Below are 18,871 nucleotides of genomic sequence, written 5' to 3'. Positions count from 1 at the left end.
GACATCTACAGTTGTTACCACAAACATGAGCATCTGACTCTTCCCAGATTTAACTTTCTTTGTCTAGTATATATGTCTACATGAGTTCTCTTTGACATCCTCTTCGGTCAAGGGAAAACCAAAGCAAAGGAACAGAGCATTTCTGGGGCTCGTTCATCTCCCCTAAAGTGAGTGGAAGTATAAAACCAGTTACGTGATTGAGACCCAGAAGCGTAAATGCTTGGTTTTGGACACAGCCTTTAGAGCAGGATGCCTACAGAGGTTGTGGGGTCTCCTTTCAAAACCTGCCTAGATGCGTTTGTGTGTGACCTAGTCTAGGTGTTCCTGCTCTGGCAGGGGGATTGGACTAGATGATCTTTCAAGGTCTCTACCAATTCCTGACATCCATGTGATTCTGTAGTCTTCGTTATGAAGGGAGTTAAGAGCGGGAGTTATAGACAGGTAGATGTCTGTTATGGAAGTGTGATGTCGAACAAGGTTGTCCTGTCACTTGGACTGTAATAGGACTGCAAGAAAACAATTGCACATCACTGGGCGTTGTACTGTCTGCCATACGCAGTGCAATTTGGCGGACCTTGCTGAAGTTACTGAGAAAATATGGATAGCAGGTGACACGGGTATGACAACATAGTTTTAAGAACAAGTTAAAGGTCTTGAGCAATATAAACACTAATATGAAACCTACTCTTAAACATCTGCTGATGAGGCAAGTCCAAAGCCAGAAGCCAACTCACAGGTCAGGTCATTGCCAGGCACATTCAGAGGGACAAGGCATGACTATCATCAAGTTAGAAACTGAGCTCACGTGTTGAGGTGTTGATTTGAGGTGTTAATCATGAGGGCACTTCATCACCAAAGAGGGGATCCTGTGTTCCTCACCTTGTGTAGAAGAGTTGATAGCAGAAAGAGACACTGAGGAACCAAGCATGAGAGGCTGGTAGGGAGAACTCCTGTGGTTCAAGGTCTGAGCAGGAACCAGGCAGAAATATCTAAAATAGATGTTTCTGTGCATATCTGGGAATATTTAGTGTTCTCTGCCTCTGCCTATGTGCCCCTGCTTCGTAAGAAACAGGAGGAATAAAACTATTGCTCAGCAATTCCCATAGCTGTGGCTATGTCAATGGCTAGTGACACTGTCAGATAACACAGGCTGGATTCTCCTTTCTAAATGAGAAGGGATGATTCACTTCAGTGCATGATTGAGGCCTCCTCCGTCACACTGCATTTTTAGTTATGTCTGAGAAGCTCTTTAAGTGCATAAAATACTATTGTTCCACAAAAAAGTACACACATGCACAGCCAAATTTTTAAACATTTTAGTTCCTCCTGAAATGTGAATTCTTTTTACTATGGTTTGTTTCTATTTTCAGCATGAATGACAACTGTGTAAGGTATGAGTGAAGAACTCCAGCTGAGTTGCTTTGGGACATTTGTTCAAGAGTTTTCATGCAAAAATCAGCACACATCTGTTCATAAGGGGCAGTGACTGAAACGGCTTAAAAGTAGCATTTTCCAGTTGTTTGTTTCTTTCATCTTTCATGTTTGATGATGTCAAATAACATGTGAAAGCTCACACAAAAAATACCGTTTTATACCCACCAAATCCAAGTGTGTACGAATGTAACCTGATGTTGCTGAACATCAGATTGTGTCCCCTGTAGCTCAATTCAGATAAAACCTGGATAAAATTCCCTCTTGCACCTTTCTGACCATAGTGGTGCAACAGAAAAGCATCACTTTGTGACTTGTAGATTGCTCCAGTGATTCTAGGTACCTCCTCTATGGAATACACTTGTTTTGCAAAGCAAAGCTCCACAGAAAGAAAAAGGACAAACCAAGTTCTCAGGTGAGAATTCATGTCAGCACAGATGATGCTTAGATTGGGGGATTTTGTCATTTATTTTTTTCTTAATTTGCCAACAGACACTGCATGGTTAAGCTGAGACATCACAGGATTTTCCACTGGAAGCTAACACTACAGGCATGCATGTGAATTTAAGTCCCTGCTCTTGAAGTAAATAATTACAGTATTTTCCTTGAAGATCCCACCAAAAACATGGAGGTATGTTACCGAATCAAACACTAGAAGGAGGCAGTTTTCATCTTCTCTTCGTAAGCGTTCATAATTAGTACCAAAGTGGTATCTCCTTCTCTGTCCAAATCTCCTAGGGAACTGTTTATTATTCTGACATGCAAGCTGATGCACAGCATTTTTTCCTCACCATCAACCTCCTAAGTGCATTTTTCACCTCCTTGTTCCGAAGGCTGTAGATCAGGGGATTCAGCATAGGAACAACCAGGGTGTAAAATACTGCAGAAATTTTCTCCTGTTCCAGTGAGTATCTTGAACTGGGCTGCACGTGGCTCAAACTCACAGGCCCATAGAAGAGTGTTACAGTTGTCAGATGGGAGGCACAGGTGGAGAAAGCTTTGTACCTGCTTGTAGAGCCCATGCTCAGAACAGAGGAGAGGATGTAGAGGTAGGAGATGATAATGAATAGAAGTGTTGACATAGCTATAATCCCTGAGAAGGTTACAAGCACCAGTTCATTGAGATGGTTATCAGAGCAAGTGAGTTGTAGCAGTGGGTTTGTGTCACAAAAAAAGTGATTGATGGTGTTAGGGCCACAGAAGGACAATTTCAGTAAGCCACAAGTATGTACCAATGAGTTACAGAGACCACCTAAATATGACCCAGTCACCAAGCAAACACAGACTCTCCTGGCCATAAGAGAGGTATAAAGCAGTGGGTTGCATATAGCAATGTAGCGGTCATAAGCCATCGCAGCCAGCAGAAATCCTTCTGTGGTCACAAACAGAACAAATGAAAAATGCTGGGCAAGACATTCTGAGTAAGAAATAGTCTTAATCTCCACTAAGATGTTTACCAGCATCCTCGGAATAAAAACAGAAGAATAGCAGAGATCCACAATGGACAAATTAAGGAGGAAGAAATACCTGGGTGTTTGCAGCTGGAAGTCAACTGTGATCAAGCTGATCATACCGAGGTTGCCCAGCAGGGTGATGACATAGATTAGCAGAATCATCACAAAGAGAGGGTGCTGTAGTTTCGGGCAATCCGTCAGTCCCAAGAGGATGAAGTAGGTGACTGTGGTGTGATTGATTACAGTCATCCTCTCCTCTGTAACAGTTTACCTGCAGAGATGAGGTGTGTGATGACCATATAGCTAAGAGAGAAAGAAACATTATTCATGAGTAGTGCTACCATTAAGTAGCACAGAGGCTGAGATTATGTATCTGGACCTTGCTTCCCTTTAGTTCAGCTATGATTCCTTAAAGCATCCTCAAAAACGTTGATAATATTTTCAGAATTGGGAGCATCCTCAAGGAGGAAAATAATAGTGAGGTGCCCAGTGATCTTTCTTTGAGGGACAGCTGCGTACATCTGCAACAACACAGCTACTTTGGTGATGCTAATTTTGATGTGCAGGTGTGTCAGCAGTGGCTTCAGAAACACATATGGTAAATGCTGAATGAGTTCTGCAACTTCCTTCATCTTTTCAGCTAAGCATTGCATATTATCTCTTCACCAGGAAAGAATTAAACTCACCGGAGTATATTTCATCTGGAGGAGAAGCTTCTCACTAAAACCAGTGGGTGTCTCTTTAGTCTATGGAAGAGACTTTTCCTTTTCAGTCACTAGGAGAGGCAGCCAGACTACACAACTATTTAAAATGCTAACAAAGGGAGTGGGAAAGGGGCAGGTTTGGGTCTCTTTTATGATAAACTGATGCAGTTCCCAAGCTGCTCTGTGAAGCAGAGCACATAATTGGGTGGTTCCCTTCCCAAGACACAAACTATATTTTATTTGGAAACTATTCACACAAAATAGATAAATAACTTACATTTTTAGATATCTGGGTCTGTTGTTGAATCAGAGGAGACTCAGATAACAGACAATTTCCATTTTCATTTCCATGTCTAAATGTAATCCAGACATTCAAGTCAGCAAGGGTGCTCCTGCAATCCATGCAAGATTAAGCAGCAGTAGAGGCAACGAGTCATCCTGTTTATTTCAGCCTGTTGTGAAGGGAGTGAGCAGGCTAGAAGCCTACCAATAGGTTGAATTACCCTCTGGGGAGTCCCATCTTCTTCCATTAACTAAAAAAGCAGCTGAGATGTTTAGCTTGACTGTGTTTAATGGAGAATTCTAAAGTTCCGTAACAGAGGAAATTCCTATTTTTCTGTACAACTGTTGAGCATAATGGTTTAAGCTAACCTGACCACCTTGCTGACATGAAAGCTGATATCCTAAAAACAGCAAAAAAGAAAGAAGCTTTAGAGGTCTCTGTGTGTGAAATACAAATAATTTTTTTTCCAGTCTTTCTTGTGCAATCATACCCAGATTTTTTAGAGAAAAAAAGTAAAGATGAGTGAAAGGAGCCTGAGGAATATTGTATGTCTGTAGGACACTGGAAATCAATGGAACACTGAGGAGCACAGACATTTAGGGCTATGAAACTGGTGGTGAATAACATAATCACAGAAGTTTCCCATAGATGTCTTGGCAGCTTGGGTTGCTCAGCTGAAGCAGTTCATGTCCGCTTTGAGTTGTTTGTCACTTGGCCCAGGAGCATCATGACCTCCTATCAACATCTAATACCTTTCCATGAGCATATAGTCTGTGCTGCAGTGCAAACTGTGCTCGTACATATCACCGTGACTTCCCTGCTCCTGCAGCCATTTCCCAACAGATCCCGACAGATACTTGTTCCTGCTTCTGAAAAGACCACGTCACATATTGTGATGAACAACTCCTGAGGAGTAATCTGTTTTTTATAGTTTTTTTCATATGTCTATGACCACTGGATGAAAGACTGAGACTCAGATGAAGTGGGGGAAGATGTAATTAAGTGACATCTTCAATAAACTGACATCTGTAACAAACTTTTTGAATCAGTCCTTAAAAATTCAGTTCTTGCACATGGAAAAAATGGACAAATGGTTCGGATGCAATACCATCTATCCAACTGCATTTTGGAAGAGCAGTTTATATCAAATCGAGTTTTGGAATGTTTGAGTCAAACTGATTATTTTGCTCCAAAAACAAAACAAAGTAAGGATATGATTCAGGGAACTGAATTTGAGGTTGTATTAATTCAAATGACTCCAGCAGCTAATAGTTTTGCTGTATCAGTGTCCTGCCGATATGTGACATCAAGAAGTTTCAAGTCCCTTGGTTGGTTATTCCTTCTTCAAACTTAGACTCTAATAAGAAAAAGTCAAATCTTACTTAGAGTCGCACAATAAATAGCCATCAAAATGTAGTCTTTGATAAGACTGAATCAGCAGAAAGATCTGATGGAAAAGTTTAACATGGCTGTGCTCTTGCAGCGTATGCCTATGCTAAAATCTGAGATCAGCATTCTGACATTACATAGTTAATATCAGAAGGCGTAGCAGAAAGAGATGGAAGCTTAGTCATGAGAAGTTTGACCACTTCTCATGAAAGTTTATTCTATGAGAAAAAATAGTGAAAATTGCGTTCTCTGATGGTAGAATATTTGTTTCTTGACTGAAGCTTTAAAAAAAGTTTTCTTAGTGCTATTAAAAAAAGAACACCTATAGGTCTTCAAGGAACACAACTGTTTAGAAATAGCCATTATCAAGGTTGCCACCAGTGTATGTTCATTGAATCCTTATGGTTCTTGAAAACTTTTATTATTTTAAATGTTTTTGGAGTTCTAGGCTAGACAAGGAACAAAGATTCGCAAAGTACCTTGTAACACTATGCTGTGTTTTAATGGTTTTAACAGCTTTTTGGAGCATGCCTGGTTTGACATGCAAGGAAGTTATTTACATTATTTACGTTAAAAACTACTACATTAGAAAACTCTTCTATTACTTTGGATTTGACAGTAAAGACTGCAGAAGTGGGCATAATGTGCAGAAGCTGACAGCTTGGTAAGGGTGGGGAAGTCAAGTGGAAAATAGGTCTAAGCTTGTTGACTTACTACTTCTGCAACCATGCTCTGAAATACCTAAGGCTTTGTGTGTCACAACTTTCACTGAATCAAGGCTGCTCTGATAGTATTGCCATTCCTATTATCTCAGCCTACATGGAAAACGTAAGTAGATGTGACTCTGTAAACAGCAATTTTCTTAATTGTCTTTATTTTGAGCTCATGAAATGGGAATTGCCAGTAGTAATTCTCAAGGTATTTTCTTCTGTTACTCTTACGGTACCTACGCTTGTTACTTGTATTTAAAATCCGTGTTTGTCTTTTGTTAAGGGAATAATTATCACTGTTCTTTCATTAAAAATCTTCATAGCTTCCCAGTACGGGACCTGCCACATAAACAGAGAGGCATTATGCAGACTTAGAAACAGCTGAAACTTAAGTTATCACTTTCTTGTTAACTCTTTATCCTTTTCTGTTTGACCTCTTTGGTGCTGTTCCTGGGCCACTGATAAACTGTATTTGTAGTGCTATTTTTACTTATGTAAGAGCTTTGCAATCTTGAGTCACCATCTGAAGTGGCAAAATCATTTTTTTCTCTAAGACTCTGCATGTCAGTTGGCACAGCTTTACTTCCTGAAACTGTACACACGCAGTAATTTACAGCGTTTGGGATGGCATGCAAAGTCAGTGTTATTAGCATAATTTCACTTCTGCTTTAATATAAATTATTACAATAATACAAGCCATTAGAATAAATACATTAGAATTAATACAAGCCGTTAGATAAAATTCCTGAACAAGATGAAAGCATAACAACAATGGACTTGCTAGTATGCACATACAATGGGTTTCCAGTTGACAAAATTGTTTCCCCTTGTTTGTTATGGCTCCACTTTGGATTCTAAAAGGCCTCTCTCAGGTCTCCCCTGAGCTCTCTCCACTCCAGGCTGAAATATGAGTCAAATTCCTTCTTAAAACTGTGCCTGGATAATACTGGTTAAACTGTATTCAGTCACAGAGCCTAGGATTTTTCATTAATTCACAACATAAGATAAGGACAACTCTATTCTTTTAATTGCTTATTCATTTTTAATAGCAGCTGTATTAGCAAAAATGTAAAATTGAAGGAAGTTCTGTATTCATCCAAATGGCAAGATGCCAATGCTTTTATAGAGAAGAATAATTATGCTACAACTTGTTAAATTTTCTGGGCTTGATTTTGCTAGCATGAAGGATTCAGCTTGACGTTTATCGTTTCACAATAGCTTTTCTAGAATAATACATCTAACTCAATATATTTCCCTGTCTTGTAACTTCATTTAATACTCTCCAGTGTCCCATCTTTTGAGCCTTTTTAGATAGTAGAATTAAACTGCTGTGTTATTGCATTTCAAATGCTGATACACTGGAAAACTGTTGTCCAATTCAACAAATATCTCCAAAAATGTTGTAGGATGTCTTTTCTGTTGTGCTTATTCTGATCTTTTTGATGTATTTCACCTGGCTGGGATTTTTTACTTCTAGTATTCCAGATTTCCAGTTCTATCTGTGTTTTTCTGAACAGAAAACTCTAAGTGGAAAAAATAGCGTACAGTCAGAGGTGACAGGGTTTTTGCAGATCACTGCCCAACTCCAAATAAGTATAGATTAAACTTAACAGCCAGTGACCAAAAGCTTCCAAACACAACATGTGCAAACTTACTTTGGTGCTCCTTCCAGCTGATGCCAAGGGACTGCTGCAAGCTGAGCACTGATACATTTTCATCTGTACCTGCTTCAAGGGAGAAAACAAAAAAGGAACATAACTGATAATGTCTCAAAACGTTTAAGTGAAATACTACCTTCAGACTGTGTTATTTCTACCGTTATTGCCACTAATTGCAGAGCTTCTTCTTTGAATACAGATTAATTTAGATTTGTTTTTGCTATTATTCTTTTAAGGCCTCAAGATTGACAGACAACATACATTTCATTTCCCCCCATCTTGTTGCTTTCTTATTTTCAAATGTAGTTGTTGTAAAGAGGCGTATCGACCCATCCACATCTTCTATCGTAGGGTGGCCAGCCTGCATGTCTAATACAAAACTACACATACAAGAGAAAAACGTGACTAGAAAGAGATGGACAAATACAGTTTGCAGCTATGTACTTGTGCTTATTTTAAGTGGACTGGTTGGAGCAGATTGGATCTTCCTTCTGTCGCTTTCTGTACTTTTAAGTAACTTTATCACGGATAGATGCCGAGTGAAGTGTTGCTTTCCTCTTGAAGGAAAAAGATTTTTGGCACATTGCTGTACGGTGGCGGTGGATTCTGAAATATGTGAGCTGCAGGCTGCAGGTGTTGTTTCAAGCTTTGTAGTTAGAAGGCAGAACAAACAGAAGGGTCTGTATGATATATATGTAGTCACATATGCAGTAATTAAAAGCAATTACTTGAGCCTGGCTTATAACTACTGAAGTATCAGCAGTGGTAGAAATGGAAATGGGAGTCTCAGAATAAGAACATATACTGTGTGGCTCTATACTGTGTGGCTCATATGTGCTACTCCAAGAATTGCTGTGCTGCTGAGAACCAAGTGCAGTGAGGTGCGTGTGGAGGACTTGGTGCTGCTTTTACTCGGTATTTCGGTTCACAGCTTTCTGGGAGTGAAAACAGAGGAGTCACAGCCATCAGCAAAACAAAAGAAAGTGACACATATGTACCCTGGGTGTTTGGTGTGACTTCAGGTCCTGTCCATATAAATGCTGGTTTTCTGCCTCTCTCCTCTGTGATGTAAAGCTTCTTGATAAGCTGAAGGCTGCTGAGAACATTTGCTATGTCGTAAACCCTCCTGATTTTGGCTGAAACAAATGCATGTAAAGCAGAGCAATTTTTAATAACAAGCTACAACTGATCTGATTACAAAAGCTGTGGTGTATTTTTAGCGGTTGAAAGGACAAGTCTTCATTTATGAGAACTGTTTTGGTGTGTTATGACTTAACATCACAGACATGACAGCTTTTTTGTTGCATTTGTACTATTTCATGCAAAAGAAAAGAATAAAAAATAAAAGGTGAGCTTGAGAACCAAAGAAAAGTATAATTAAGAAGGAAACGCGAGATGAATTGTAGATCCCTCAAGAGCAAGCACATGTTCTCAACTATTAGAACACCCAAGCCTAGACCTCGAAGCACCTTTACATATGAATGGGGAGGAAATGCACAGGGAACTGAAAGAAGGGTAAAATAATGAAGAAACAATTGGCAGTTACAACATTGGGTGTCGCTTCCTCATGTGCTTAATCTTTAAGGACTTGGACAGTATTTCTTTAGGCTTCCATCGATCGTTGCTTTGGAGGTTCCAACACTGCAAGGTGAAGGTGACAGCACTTCACACTGCAGTCTTGTACCAGATTTGCTCATTTAGCTCACACTTGAGTTTAGAGAAGGATCAAGAAGCAGATGGGAACAGCAGCCTTTTACTTACTTTTAAACTTGCTTTTATCAGAGACTTCCAACTGATCTACAATTAAGATTTCAGCAGCGACTTCAAGGCTTATTATTTGTGGGGTTGATACAAGAAACAGCATCACAAATTTCTGACTCATCAGTCGCAGAGATTTGTCTTTCTTGCTAATTACAGAGGCTGCAGCAGACAGGAAAAGAGGATTAAAGCATCAAGTGACATGCCAGCCACAAACATTTGTATAACGCTGTAGAAATTTGTCAGCAACAAGGATGAGAGCAAACAACACAACAACTAGGCAGGGCCAGCACTGAGCCCAGAATTGAGTTTCTACACAGCTAGCATTGGGAAATCAGGTGGATGCCACATCTGACTATAAAACTGTGATATATTCCCATGCATCTCTCCTATCACCTACCCTGTGATTTATCTATTTGTTATAGATATTCATCATCATGAGTGCATGTTGTTCTTGGCGTTACAGGGAAACCTTACCAGCACGGAACTCCATTCCTGGGTGCTCCACGGAACACATTTCTGTTTGCTCACTGGTGCTGAAAGATCTTACCACTTCTTCACTTCTTTTCCCATCCAAATCAAACTCATCCTTGTACTCTCTTTTCTTGATCGTCTCAATTAGGAGCATGTATTTGTTCTCTTCTCCAGCTTTCTTCAAGGTCTGCAGGGTTTTGGCAAGGTTATGCCTCCCGTGCCAGATGTATTTGTTTTGGGCAAGGCGGCTCAGCATGTGCAGGCTCTCCAACACATTCACAATGTCATAGATACGTCTGCGTTCACACTCTGCAGAAATGAAAGGCAGAAACGAAACGTTCTTGGAAACTCCTGCTCCACAATTGCTTTATAATTGTCTTTTAGGTGCTATCCTACAGTTTGCTGTAACAATTCAAACACCGTTACAGCAGTGTGGTCGTAACTACGATGGGCTTCATAAAACAGCAGAATATTGGAATTTCACCATTCTGACAGCAGGAAAGCTTCAGCTTTGTGTTAGCGATTTGGACTCTAAGCCATCATTTCCATGTCAAAAAAAAACTCTACAAACCAACAGGTTTACTTGTGCTCTCCACGAATGTTAAGTTTATTTGCTAAGTTCAGCACGCTGGAGAAGCTGGTTTAAAAGAACTGTGGGAGGAGTGAGGAGGTGGAGGGTTTAAGTGTTCCGGCTGCGACAGAGTGTGGCACGATGTCAGGGTGCTCGATGGGCTCGTGCAATAGCACATCCACCAACTTACTGAGCTCCTCAGCTACTTCATCGAGGCAAATGCAGTAGTTCTCCTCAGCGCTGGGGTAATCGGGGTACCGAGCCAGGAATCTGCGGCACAGGGATCCCAGGCTCTTCTCCCTGCGCGTCGTCGGAGCCCTTCCTCGCTCGTCTCCCGGTGAGTGCTCCTACGCAGAGCGAGACGAGAGTCCGGTGTAGAGACGTTAAAGAGCTTTCCTGCCGGCGGGAGGGCTGCGAGGGACGGCCTCGCATGGCCCGCTGCCAAGAGGCAAAGCAAACGGCCCACGGGTACCTGAGACCGGCTCCGCTCGCGGCAGCGGATCTCGAGGCTGGCGGCTCTGATCAGCAGCTTCAGGTTAGCGGTGGGCGTCCAGGGCTCGGCGGGAAGGGCCGCCCCGGGCTTGGGGGGCGTGGCGAGCGGCTGACAGCAGCCCGCCTGCTTCGGGGGAGTCCGCAGCGGCGCGTCGGGACGGTTCTCCTGCGGAGAGAAGCGGGGAGACGGGAGGGACGGGGCCGAGCGAGCGTTACGGCGCCGGGGAGGAGGGGCCTCGGCCGCGGTACCTTGTTTCCGGAGCCCATCTCGGCCGCGGGGGACCGCCCCGCTCCGCTCCGTCGACGGGCGGAACTCATCTGAGATGCTCTGAGGCGGTCTCTGCAGCTCCGCACGGACGTTTGAACCGAGAGCGCGGAGCCTCCGGTTGGGGCGGGCCCGACCGATCAGCTGGCGGCCTCGCGCACCGCTCGGCCAATCAGAGCGGCGGGTTGGTGGGCCGGCGGCGCGTGCCTCTCCCGCCGTCCGCCCCACCGGCTGCGGCGCACGGGGCGGCCCCGTTCCCGCCTTGCTGCACCTGAGGCGAGCATATCTGCTTTATATGTAATAGGAGCCATAACTGCAAGAAGCCCGCGAACGTGACCATATGCACAGTCCTTGGGTCTCTGCTGACAGTATATACGTTACTAAAAGTCATTTCTTCATATTAGAGGAAAAGAATTGAGGAAAGATTTGGAGCTGAGCCGTCCTTGATGCTATCAAATAAGAAAAAAGGCCCCGAGTGTTCCTGGTTGTGAGCTGCTTCTGGATGCAAGCAGGGAGCGAGTTGGACCGTGACTGTAAGTGCGTGTGTTGATGTAGAAACGGTTGCGGGGCTGAGGTTGGTCCATGTTACTGCTGCTATACCAGCTCAGGAGCTGCTGGAGTGATTCCTTGTATGACTGTGCTCCCTCAGATGGTCTCCCGTTTTCTCAGGCAATGCATGTGATGCTAACAGAGCTGACAGGCCAAAAAATGAGTTCACTCTGCAGAGTTGAAGTTTACCGAGTCGCTCGCCATTTGTGGTTGTTAATCCATTCGTGCACGTGTCAAACGAATGTGATTTCTGTGGGTGTGAATAAACACAGCGAGCTCTTAGTATTTTCAAAGGGTCCTTTCTGCCATTACTTAGGGCAGCAGGGGATGCGTTTCGTTTCTTCTAAGGTTAAAGGGAAAAACGTTTCTTTCCTTTGCTGAGGAAAGCTACTGCTTGTGTTATTTGTAGTAAACGATGTGTCGGTTGCCATGTTCCTCCTTTAACATATCTCTTTAGGATGGAGAAGTGGTGGTCAAAATAGCAATAACCAGGCAGCGGTAACAAATTCAAAAGGATGCAGCCTCTGTGTCAGAAGCAAAGCTCCAAATGTCGCAGTTGAGGCTCGCCAGTATTGATAAGTGTTTTAGATGTGAGTAATTGAAACTCGCTGCTGCTCTGTGCTTCTAGCAAAGTGTGAAATTGAGGAACCAGAAGGCAGTGCCTCTCATCTACAGCTGGAGGAACAAGGAGGTAAATGGTGCCCTATGCAGAGCCATAGCCACCAACACGTGATTTCACTGATCCTTCATCTGTCCAGTGAGATCCCATTTTGACTTTTAAAGGATGATTCACTTAAAAAAATCAAATTAAGAAACCCCTTGAGCACATATTCAATTTTTAGTCTCTTCCTATATGCAAAGGCACATACATTTTATCTGTATTAAAGTGCTATTTTCATGAGAACATTTCCTGATCTGAAGTTTATTGTATATAGAACAGCATTTGTTTTCTTTAACCTTGTTCAAAATATGAAAACCATTTCGATGTATGTTGTAAAATGTTACCAAGGTTTACTTATTAGGTGAATTGCTGAGAAGAATGCAGTGAATTCATGCTGCAATCAGGGATGAGCTATAGAAACAACATATTATTGAGATCGTTAATAAAATATTTCTTGCTTTTCTTTATTTGTGATAAGATTGCTTATGACTAAGGTGAAAATACTTCAAGTGGATTAGTTGTTAATCATGCTGGTTGAAAAGTAAATGCAGCGTGAAAGAGAAGGAGCTTTAGTTTTGTGTTTGTACCTATAGCATTAGCAGAGCTGCTTTCCACTGTGACAGCAAAACACACGCAATTCATTTCTCTGTACTATAACAGCATCAGAACATATGCGTCAAAGCAAGAAATGTTCTCTTTTATAGCAGTGTATGGGAACTGTTGAATCATGGCCCGATCCACTGATTGATCACCTGAGGTGAGCACTGAGTCAATTGCAGGAGCACAGGTGGAAGGCAATGCACCTGTGTGACTGGAAAGGGTGGAACTTGGCTCTACCTCTCCTAGACCCCATTTAAGGTCTGACTAGCACTGGGGAAGGTCATCTTGTTGGAATTCAATCTCTTTCTGGAGATCACTCCCTCTGGAGTTTTCTATTGTGAGCCTATGCCCCAGGTGAGCTTTCCTTTGTTTTATATTTTCTCTTTCCAGTAGAAACTTTAACTAGAAAGGTTATCTAGTTATGCAATCTGTGGAATGCCATCAGAACTACGTTACTACTTGGAATTGATCATTCTGTTAACTATACAGAGCAGTTAATGGAAGGTGTCTGTAGTGAAGAATAAGAACGCAATTTGCTTGCAGTTGTTTTCCCTGAAGGCCTTCCTATTTTGCAGAAATTATTATTAATAATGATTATTACTACTAATATTAGTCATAAGGATGGTAGAAGTGCAATTCAGTTATGCTGTCCAAGTAGATTTGGGAAGTAGTGTTTTCTGGTTTGCTTATGTACATCATAGATTTGCGATGACTTGCAGCTCTGAAACCGCATCCCCACATCAAAGAGCTGTTGGAACAATACATCTTGCAGTCTTCTATGTGGATTTCCACAGACGTAGTCTAAGAGGGATGGTGAAGAGGCCAATTCTCAGTGAATCGATTGATTTAACTGGTAGGAAAGAGGGCAGACGTGAAGAATGAGGGTCTGCCTGACTTAAGGGAAAAAAGAAGAAAACAAAGCATCTGCACCTATTAACAGTCCCACAGGCAGTTGCATCTGAGCTAATTCTACACATGTGGTGTTTCAGGGACACTGCAATCTTTTTCATTTAGCAGATGAACGAGAAGCAGGAGCTGTGTATCCATCTATAAGCCAGAGATTTCCTTAAAGAAAAACTCAATTATAAGTGCTTTACTAAGGATGTGGAGTCTGAAGACAGTTTTGACCAGAGCTTTTCTACGCTTCTATGTTTGCTTATTTCCCTTAAACTGGATTAATATCATGGCTCTTTGTAAAGCTGCTTTAAAGAAAGCTGCTTTAAAGATCAGTGAACGTTAGAATCATAGAATTAAGGAATATCCCGAGTTGGAAGGGACCTGTAAGGGATCATCAAGTCCAGCCCCTGGCTCCACACAGGGCTACTTAAGAATTAAACCAAATGTCTGGAAGAGTCACCCAGTTGCATCTTGAACTCTGGCAAGCTCAGTGCCACGATCACTTCTCTGGGAGGCTTGTTCCAGTACCCGATCACCTTGCCGGAGAAGAACTTTATCCTGAAATCCAAGCTGAACCTCCCCTGCTACAGCTCCATGCCATTCCATTGAGCTCTCTCACTATCTCCAGAGAGAGCAGAACAGTGCTTCCCCCCGTAGCCCCCCACTGAGGAAGCAGTGGGCTGCCAAGAGGTTTCTCCTCAGTCTGCTCTTTTATGGGCTTAAAAAATCAAGGGACTTCACCTGCTCTTCACATGTTTCTCCCTCAAGTCCATTCACTTTGCCTGCAACCCTCCCTTGGACACTCTTTAGTAGTTTTATGTCCTTTTCGTACTGCACACCTACAATTGTACCCAGGACTTGAGGCAAAGCTGCACTGGTGTACCGTAGAGCAGGAAAATCCTCTAGTTTGCCTGGCTAGTAACGCCATGCTTGATTTGCTCCAGGATATGGTTGGTCTTCCTGGCTCCAAGGCACGCTGCTGACACATATTCACCTTGCTGTTCACTAGGACCCTCAGATCTCTTTGAGCAGGGCTGCTCTCCAGCATCTCTCCTGCCTGTCTATATTGCGTAGCCAGGGCTGCCTCTTCCCGGGTGCAGAATCTGGCACTCTTGTTAAACTTCACGCGGTTGGTAATTGCTCAGCTCTCTAATTTTTTTCTAGATCTCTCTCCAAGGGCTCTCCGCCCTCAGTGGTGTCAACAGTTCCTCCCAATTTAGTATCATCAACGAACATGCTCAAGACACTTCCTAGTCCTACCTCCAAGTCATTAATGAAAACGTTAAAGAGAACTGAACCTGAAAGGAGCTCTGGGGAATCCCTCTGGTGAGCGGCCACTGGCCTGATGGAAATCCATTTTGTATCAGCCAATTTCTCTCTCTCATCCCCCTGTGTGTTTGTATTCCAAATGAATATTCTGTGTTTCCCCCTAGACACAATTTGAGACACTCTTTTAATTTTAAAGTATTGGTATTATGAACTCTATCCTTAAACGTGTAGAAGAGCACAAACCCACTTTACTAGCATAGCAGCTAAGAATTTTTCTGCCACAAGTTCATTGCTTTCTCCAAGGTAAGTCTCAGTGAAGGTAACTCTTCTTGGTGCACACACCCTCCTGTTTAATCCAACATATGTGAAGTCAATCTCTTCTCTTCACACCAGGGATGTGAAAAGGATACTGGAGGCATTCAGATGTTAAGCAAGTATCTAAAAAAAAAAACTTGTCTATAAACAGGCTTGAGAAGTGGAGACCTTGGGCTCGAGACAGAGCAAAGAAACGTAAGGAAGAGTATAGACTCACAGGGGTGTGGTATTAATGTTTCTGTAATACCGTTGCACTTCCAATGCCAGAAAATCAGTGCTAGAGGCATGCTCAGGGTATAGTCACACCTCGTGGTTTGTGACTCAGCTCAAACAACAAACATATTTGGGAAGGGACATGTAGGTGTCTATATGTCACCAAGATGCATATGACCTCAGTGTACTCATGGCCGTTGCTTATAAATGAGTTGTCTCAGTGTCCAAGTGGCTTTGACTGTATTGACTAGTTCTATCTTGTGGAAAAAGAATCTCAAGACGCTTGATAATAACAAAAGCAGTTGTAAACATTGCTTGTTTTTCTCGTGGGACAATTCAACTGAGAGCAATTGCTCTGCAATAAAAGCATGCTTTCAAACAGTAATCTTCATTTGTACAGGCCAGTTGTTTCAGGTATCTGAATGGAGAATTTCAATTGCGGTTTTGCATTTATTTACACCTCATCGCTTTTTCATCCGAGATGGGGATTTTCTAAAGGCAGTTTGGGACTGGTTCCCTCCATCCAGCAGCAAGGACTTACAGCAGGAAGTATGAATCACAGGTGACCAGCGAATGACATAACTGTTGTGTCCTGATATTTCTTGTCCTAGACATGACTGTAGAGAGGTAAGAAATTCATTTAAGTTTTGTGCAACCAAAACAAGCACTGAATTTCAATTCTATCCATCCATTCCCTCTCCCTGTCTCCCTCTGTCTCTGGGAATTGTTTTCTTCCCAAACATGCTGAGTGTTTCCAGAGAAAAAGCATACAGAACTCCTCTACTATGTGCAGTTTCTCAAATGAACTTGTTTTCTCAAACACAGGTACAGAACCAGTTCTGAAACAAACAAAAAAAAAAAAAACAGGAAAAAGAGAACCCATTTCTTTTCTGTGATTGATTTGTGTGTGTGCGTGACGTTTTGCCAGTGTGGGTCTCTGACATTAACTATGTTTATTTTACAGGACACTGACTTAAGGAAGACATCCAGGAAGTCAGTCCTCTCTGTCTTGAACTTTTGATGACGGGATCATAGTGGCAAGCATTAGCAAATTATAAAACCTTTCATGGTCTTTCTTCTGTTTTCCACTGTATAAGACTGGTGACACAGCAGATGCCTTCACCACAGAATTAATTAAAGGTTCTCAGTACTGAAGTTTTCAGTATCTTAATGAAGAACATGCATGACTTGGTAGATGCATCACAATGAACAATAAAAATTTAGTATCTGGCTAGTGCTCATTCTCTAAAAGCATTTTAGGACCTTGGGGTTTTCTCAAGTCCCTTCTACCAGATCACTGATAATGGATGAGAGCATTGCATTTTTCCTTACCCCATTAATTTCTAAGCACTAATAAAATCTATATCAGATGACCTCTTGCACCTGATGTATGATAGGACACCAGTGAAACCCAATGGCTTCAGGAAACTGCACCACACCAACCACGTTCACTCTGTCTGGGCTGACAGACAATCCAAGGCTGCAGATCCCTCTCTTCATGGTGTTTTTAGCCACCTACACCACCACTTTGCTGACAAATCTGGGTCTGATTGCGTTAATCAGCATCGATCTCCAGCTTCAAACCCCGATGTATTTTTTCCTCCAAAATCTCTCTCTCACAGATGCTGCTTATTCCACAGTCATCACTCCTAAAATCATAGAATATCCTGAGTTGATCACAAGGATCATCTGGTCCAACCTTCTCTATGTCTGAGAGCAGTGTGGCTGCAATATTCTTGATGTGCTGCTAAGATAATTCCCTCCCAGGATGCAAAGCTCTTTCTACTTTTGCCTTTCTTTCCCTCTAGTTCTTTGCTTTGCATTGACTCTGTGAAACAGAAGTTTCCTATTTCCTTCAGTTTTGTGGGTTTTGTTGTTCCTGAGCTGTGAGTTCTCTTTTCGTGTTTATTATGCACTTTGGTCACAAAGAGCTCTATTATAAAGGTAGCTCTACACACACTGGCGGACAGAATCTTTTCTTCTGTTATTATTAATGTCAGAAAATGGCTTTGGATGTTCAGCTAACCCCTTGATAGTTAACATCACTGTGCTGGGGAACCTTGGGATGATCATTTTGATTTGAACTCACCTCCAGCTCCACACTCCCATGTATTTCTTTCTCAGTAACTTGTCTGTGATCAACCTCTGTTCTTCTACTATCTTTCCTCCAACGATGCTGGGGAACTTCTTCACGCAGAGGAAAACCATTTCCTACTCTGCATGCCTTTCCCAGACTTTCTTTTTTACTGTTTTCATCACCACGGAGGGCTTTTTGCTAACTGCAATGGCATATGACCGTTATGTAGCCATCTGCAGCCCACTGCTCTATAGCACTGTTATGACCAAGAGAGTCTGTACACAGTTTGTGGTGGGATCATAAGTCATGAGACTCCTGAACTCACTGACACACACCTGCGGCTTGCTGGGGCTGACGTTCTGTGGTCCCAGTGTCATCAATCATTACTTTTGTGACATTCCTCCCTTGCTGCAACTTGCATGCTCTGATACCCATCATAATGAGACTTTGCTATTAGCTTTCTCTACAGTCATCATCAGCTTCACTCTCTTTGTCATCACTGTTTCCTATATGCTTATCCTATCTGTCATCCTGAAGATCAAGTCAGATGATGGCAGGAAGAAAGCCTTCCACACCTGCGCCTCTCACTTGGCGGCCACCACTATTTTCTTTGGATCCCTTTCAGCTACATCCAGCCCAGCTCCAGCTACTCAACAGACGAGGAGAAAGTCTCAGCGGTTTTCTATGCACCCTATGCTGGTCCCTATGCTGAACCCCTTGATCTACAGCCTGAGAAACAAGAAGGTGAGGAGCAGCTTCGGAAGGACTTTAAGGCTGAGAGTGCTTTTCCACTAATTACTGCGTGCACCTTGCATAATATGCTAAGCTGAGAGAAAGGACTTTGGGGTTATGGTTCCAAATAGCAAAATTCAATGGCAAAACGTACATGATTATACTGTGCATACCATATTTAATTTTCTTCTGTGGTATCCCAATGCCGCTCAACTCAAGCTCTTAACTATTTCATAATACGTTGTCAATTATACTGTTAATTGAAACAAATGTTGCATTAAAAAATTCATAAATCCCTTTCAGTAGGAGTGAAATAATCTCTGTTAAAAACTTGGCTGTGTACATTTGCACTTTTTGTGATTATCTTAA

The 18,871-nt window shown here is 42.3% G+C and overlaps 1 protein-coding gene and 1 pseudogene across 1 annotated transcript; one reads left to right on the top strand and one right to left on the bottom strand.

The window, feature by feature from the left end:
* Positions 1–2,180: 2,180 nt before the first annotated feature.
* On the bottom strand, positions 2,181–3,134 carry LOC136055480 (olfactory receptor 5J3-like). Its single transcript, XM_065747258.1, has one exon. It carries the CDS (start codon positions 3,132–3,134, stop codon positions 2,181–2,183), a length of 954 nt encoding a protein of 317 aa, XP_065603330.1.
* Positions 3,135–17,107: 13,973 nt separating this feature from the next.
* On the top strand, positions 17,108–18,565 carry LOC136060645 (olfactory receptor 5J3-like; annotated as a pseudogene).
* The last annotated feature ends 306 nt before the right edge of the window (positions 18,566–18,871 follow it).

The sequence above is a fragment of the Cyrtonyx montezumae genome, unplaced genomic scaffold (assembly GCF_038088225.1).
Source record: "Cyrtonyx montezumae isolate F1298 unplaced genomic scaffold, pur_monq_1.0 scaffold_10, whole genome shotgun sequence".
NCBI classification, from domain to species: Eukaryota; Metazoa; Chordata; class Aves; order Galliformes; family Odontophoridae; genus Cyrtonyx; species Cyrtonyx montezumae.
The sequence above is the reverse complement of the archived record's forward strand: the minus strand, read 5'-3'. Positions and strand labels throughout refer to the sequence as shown.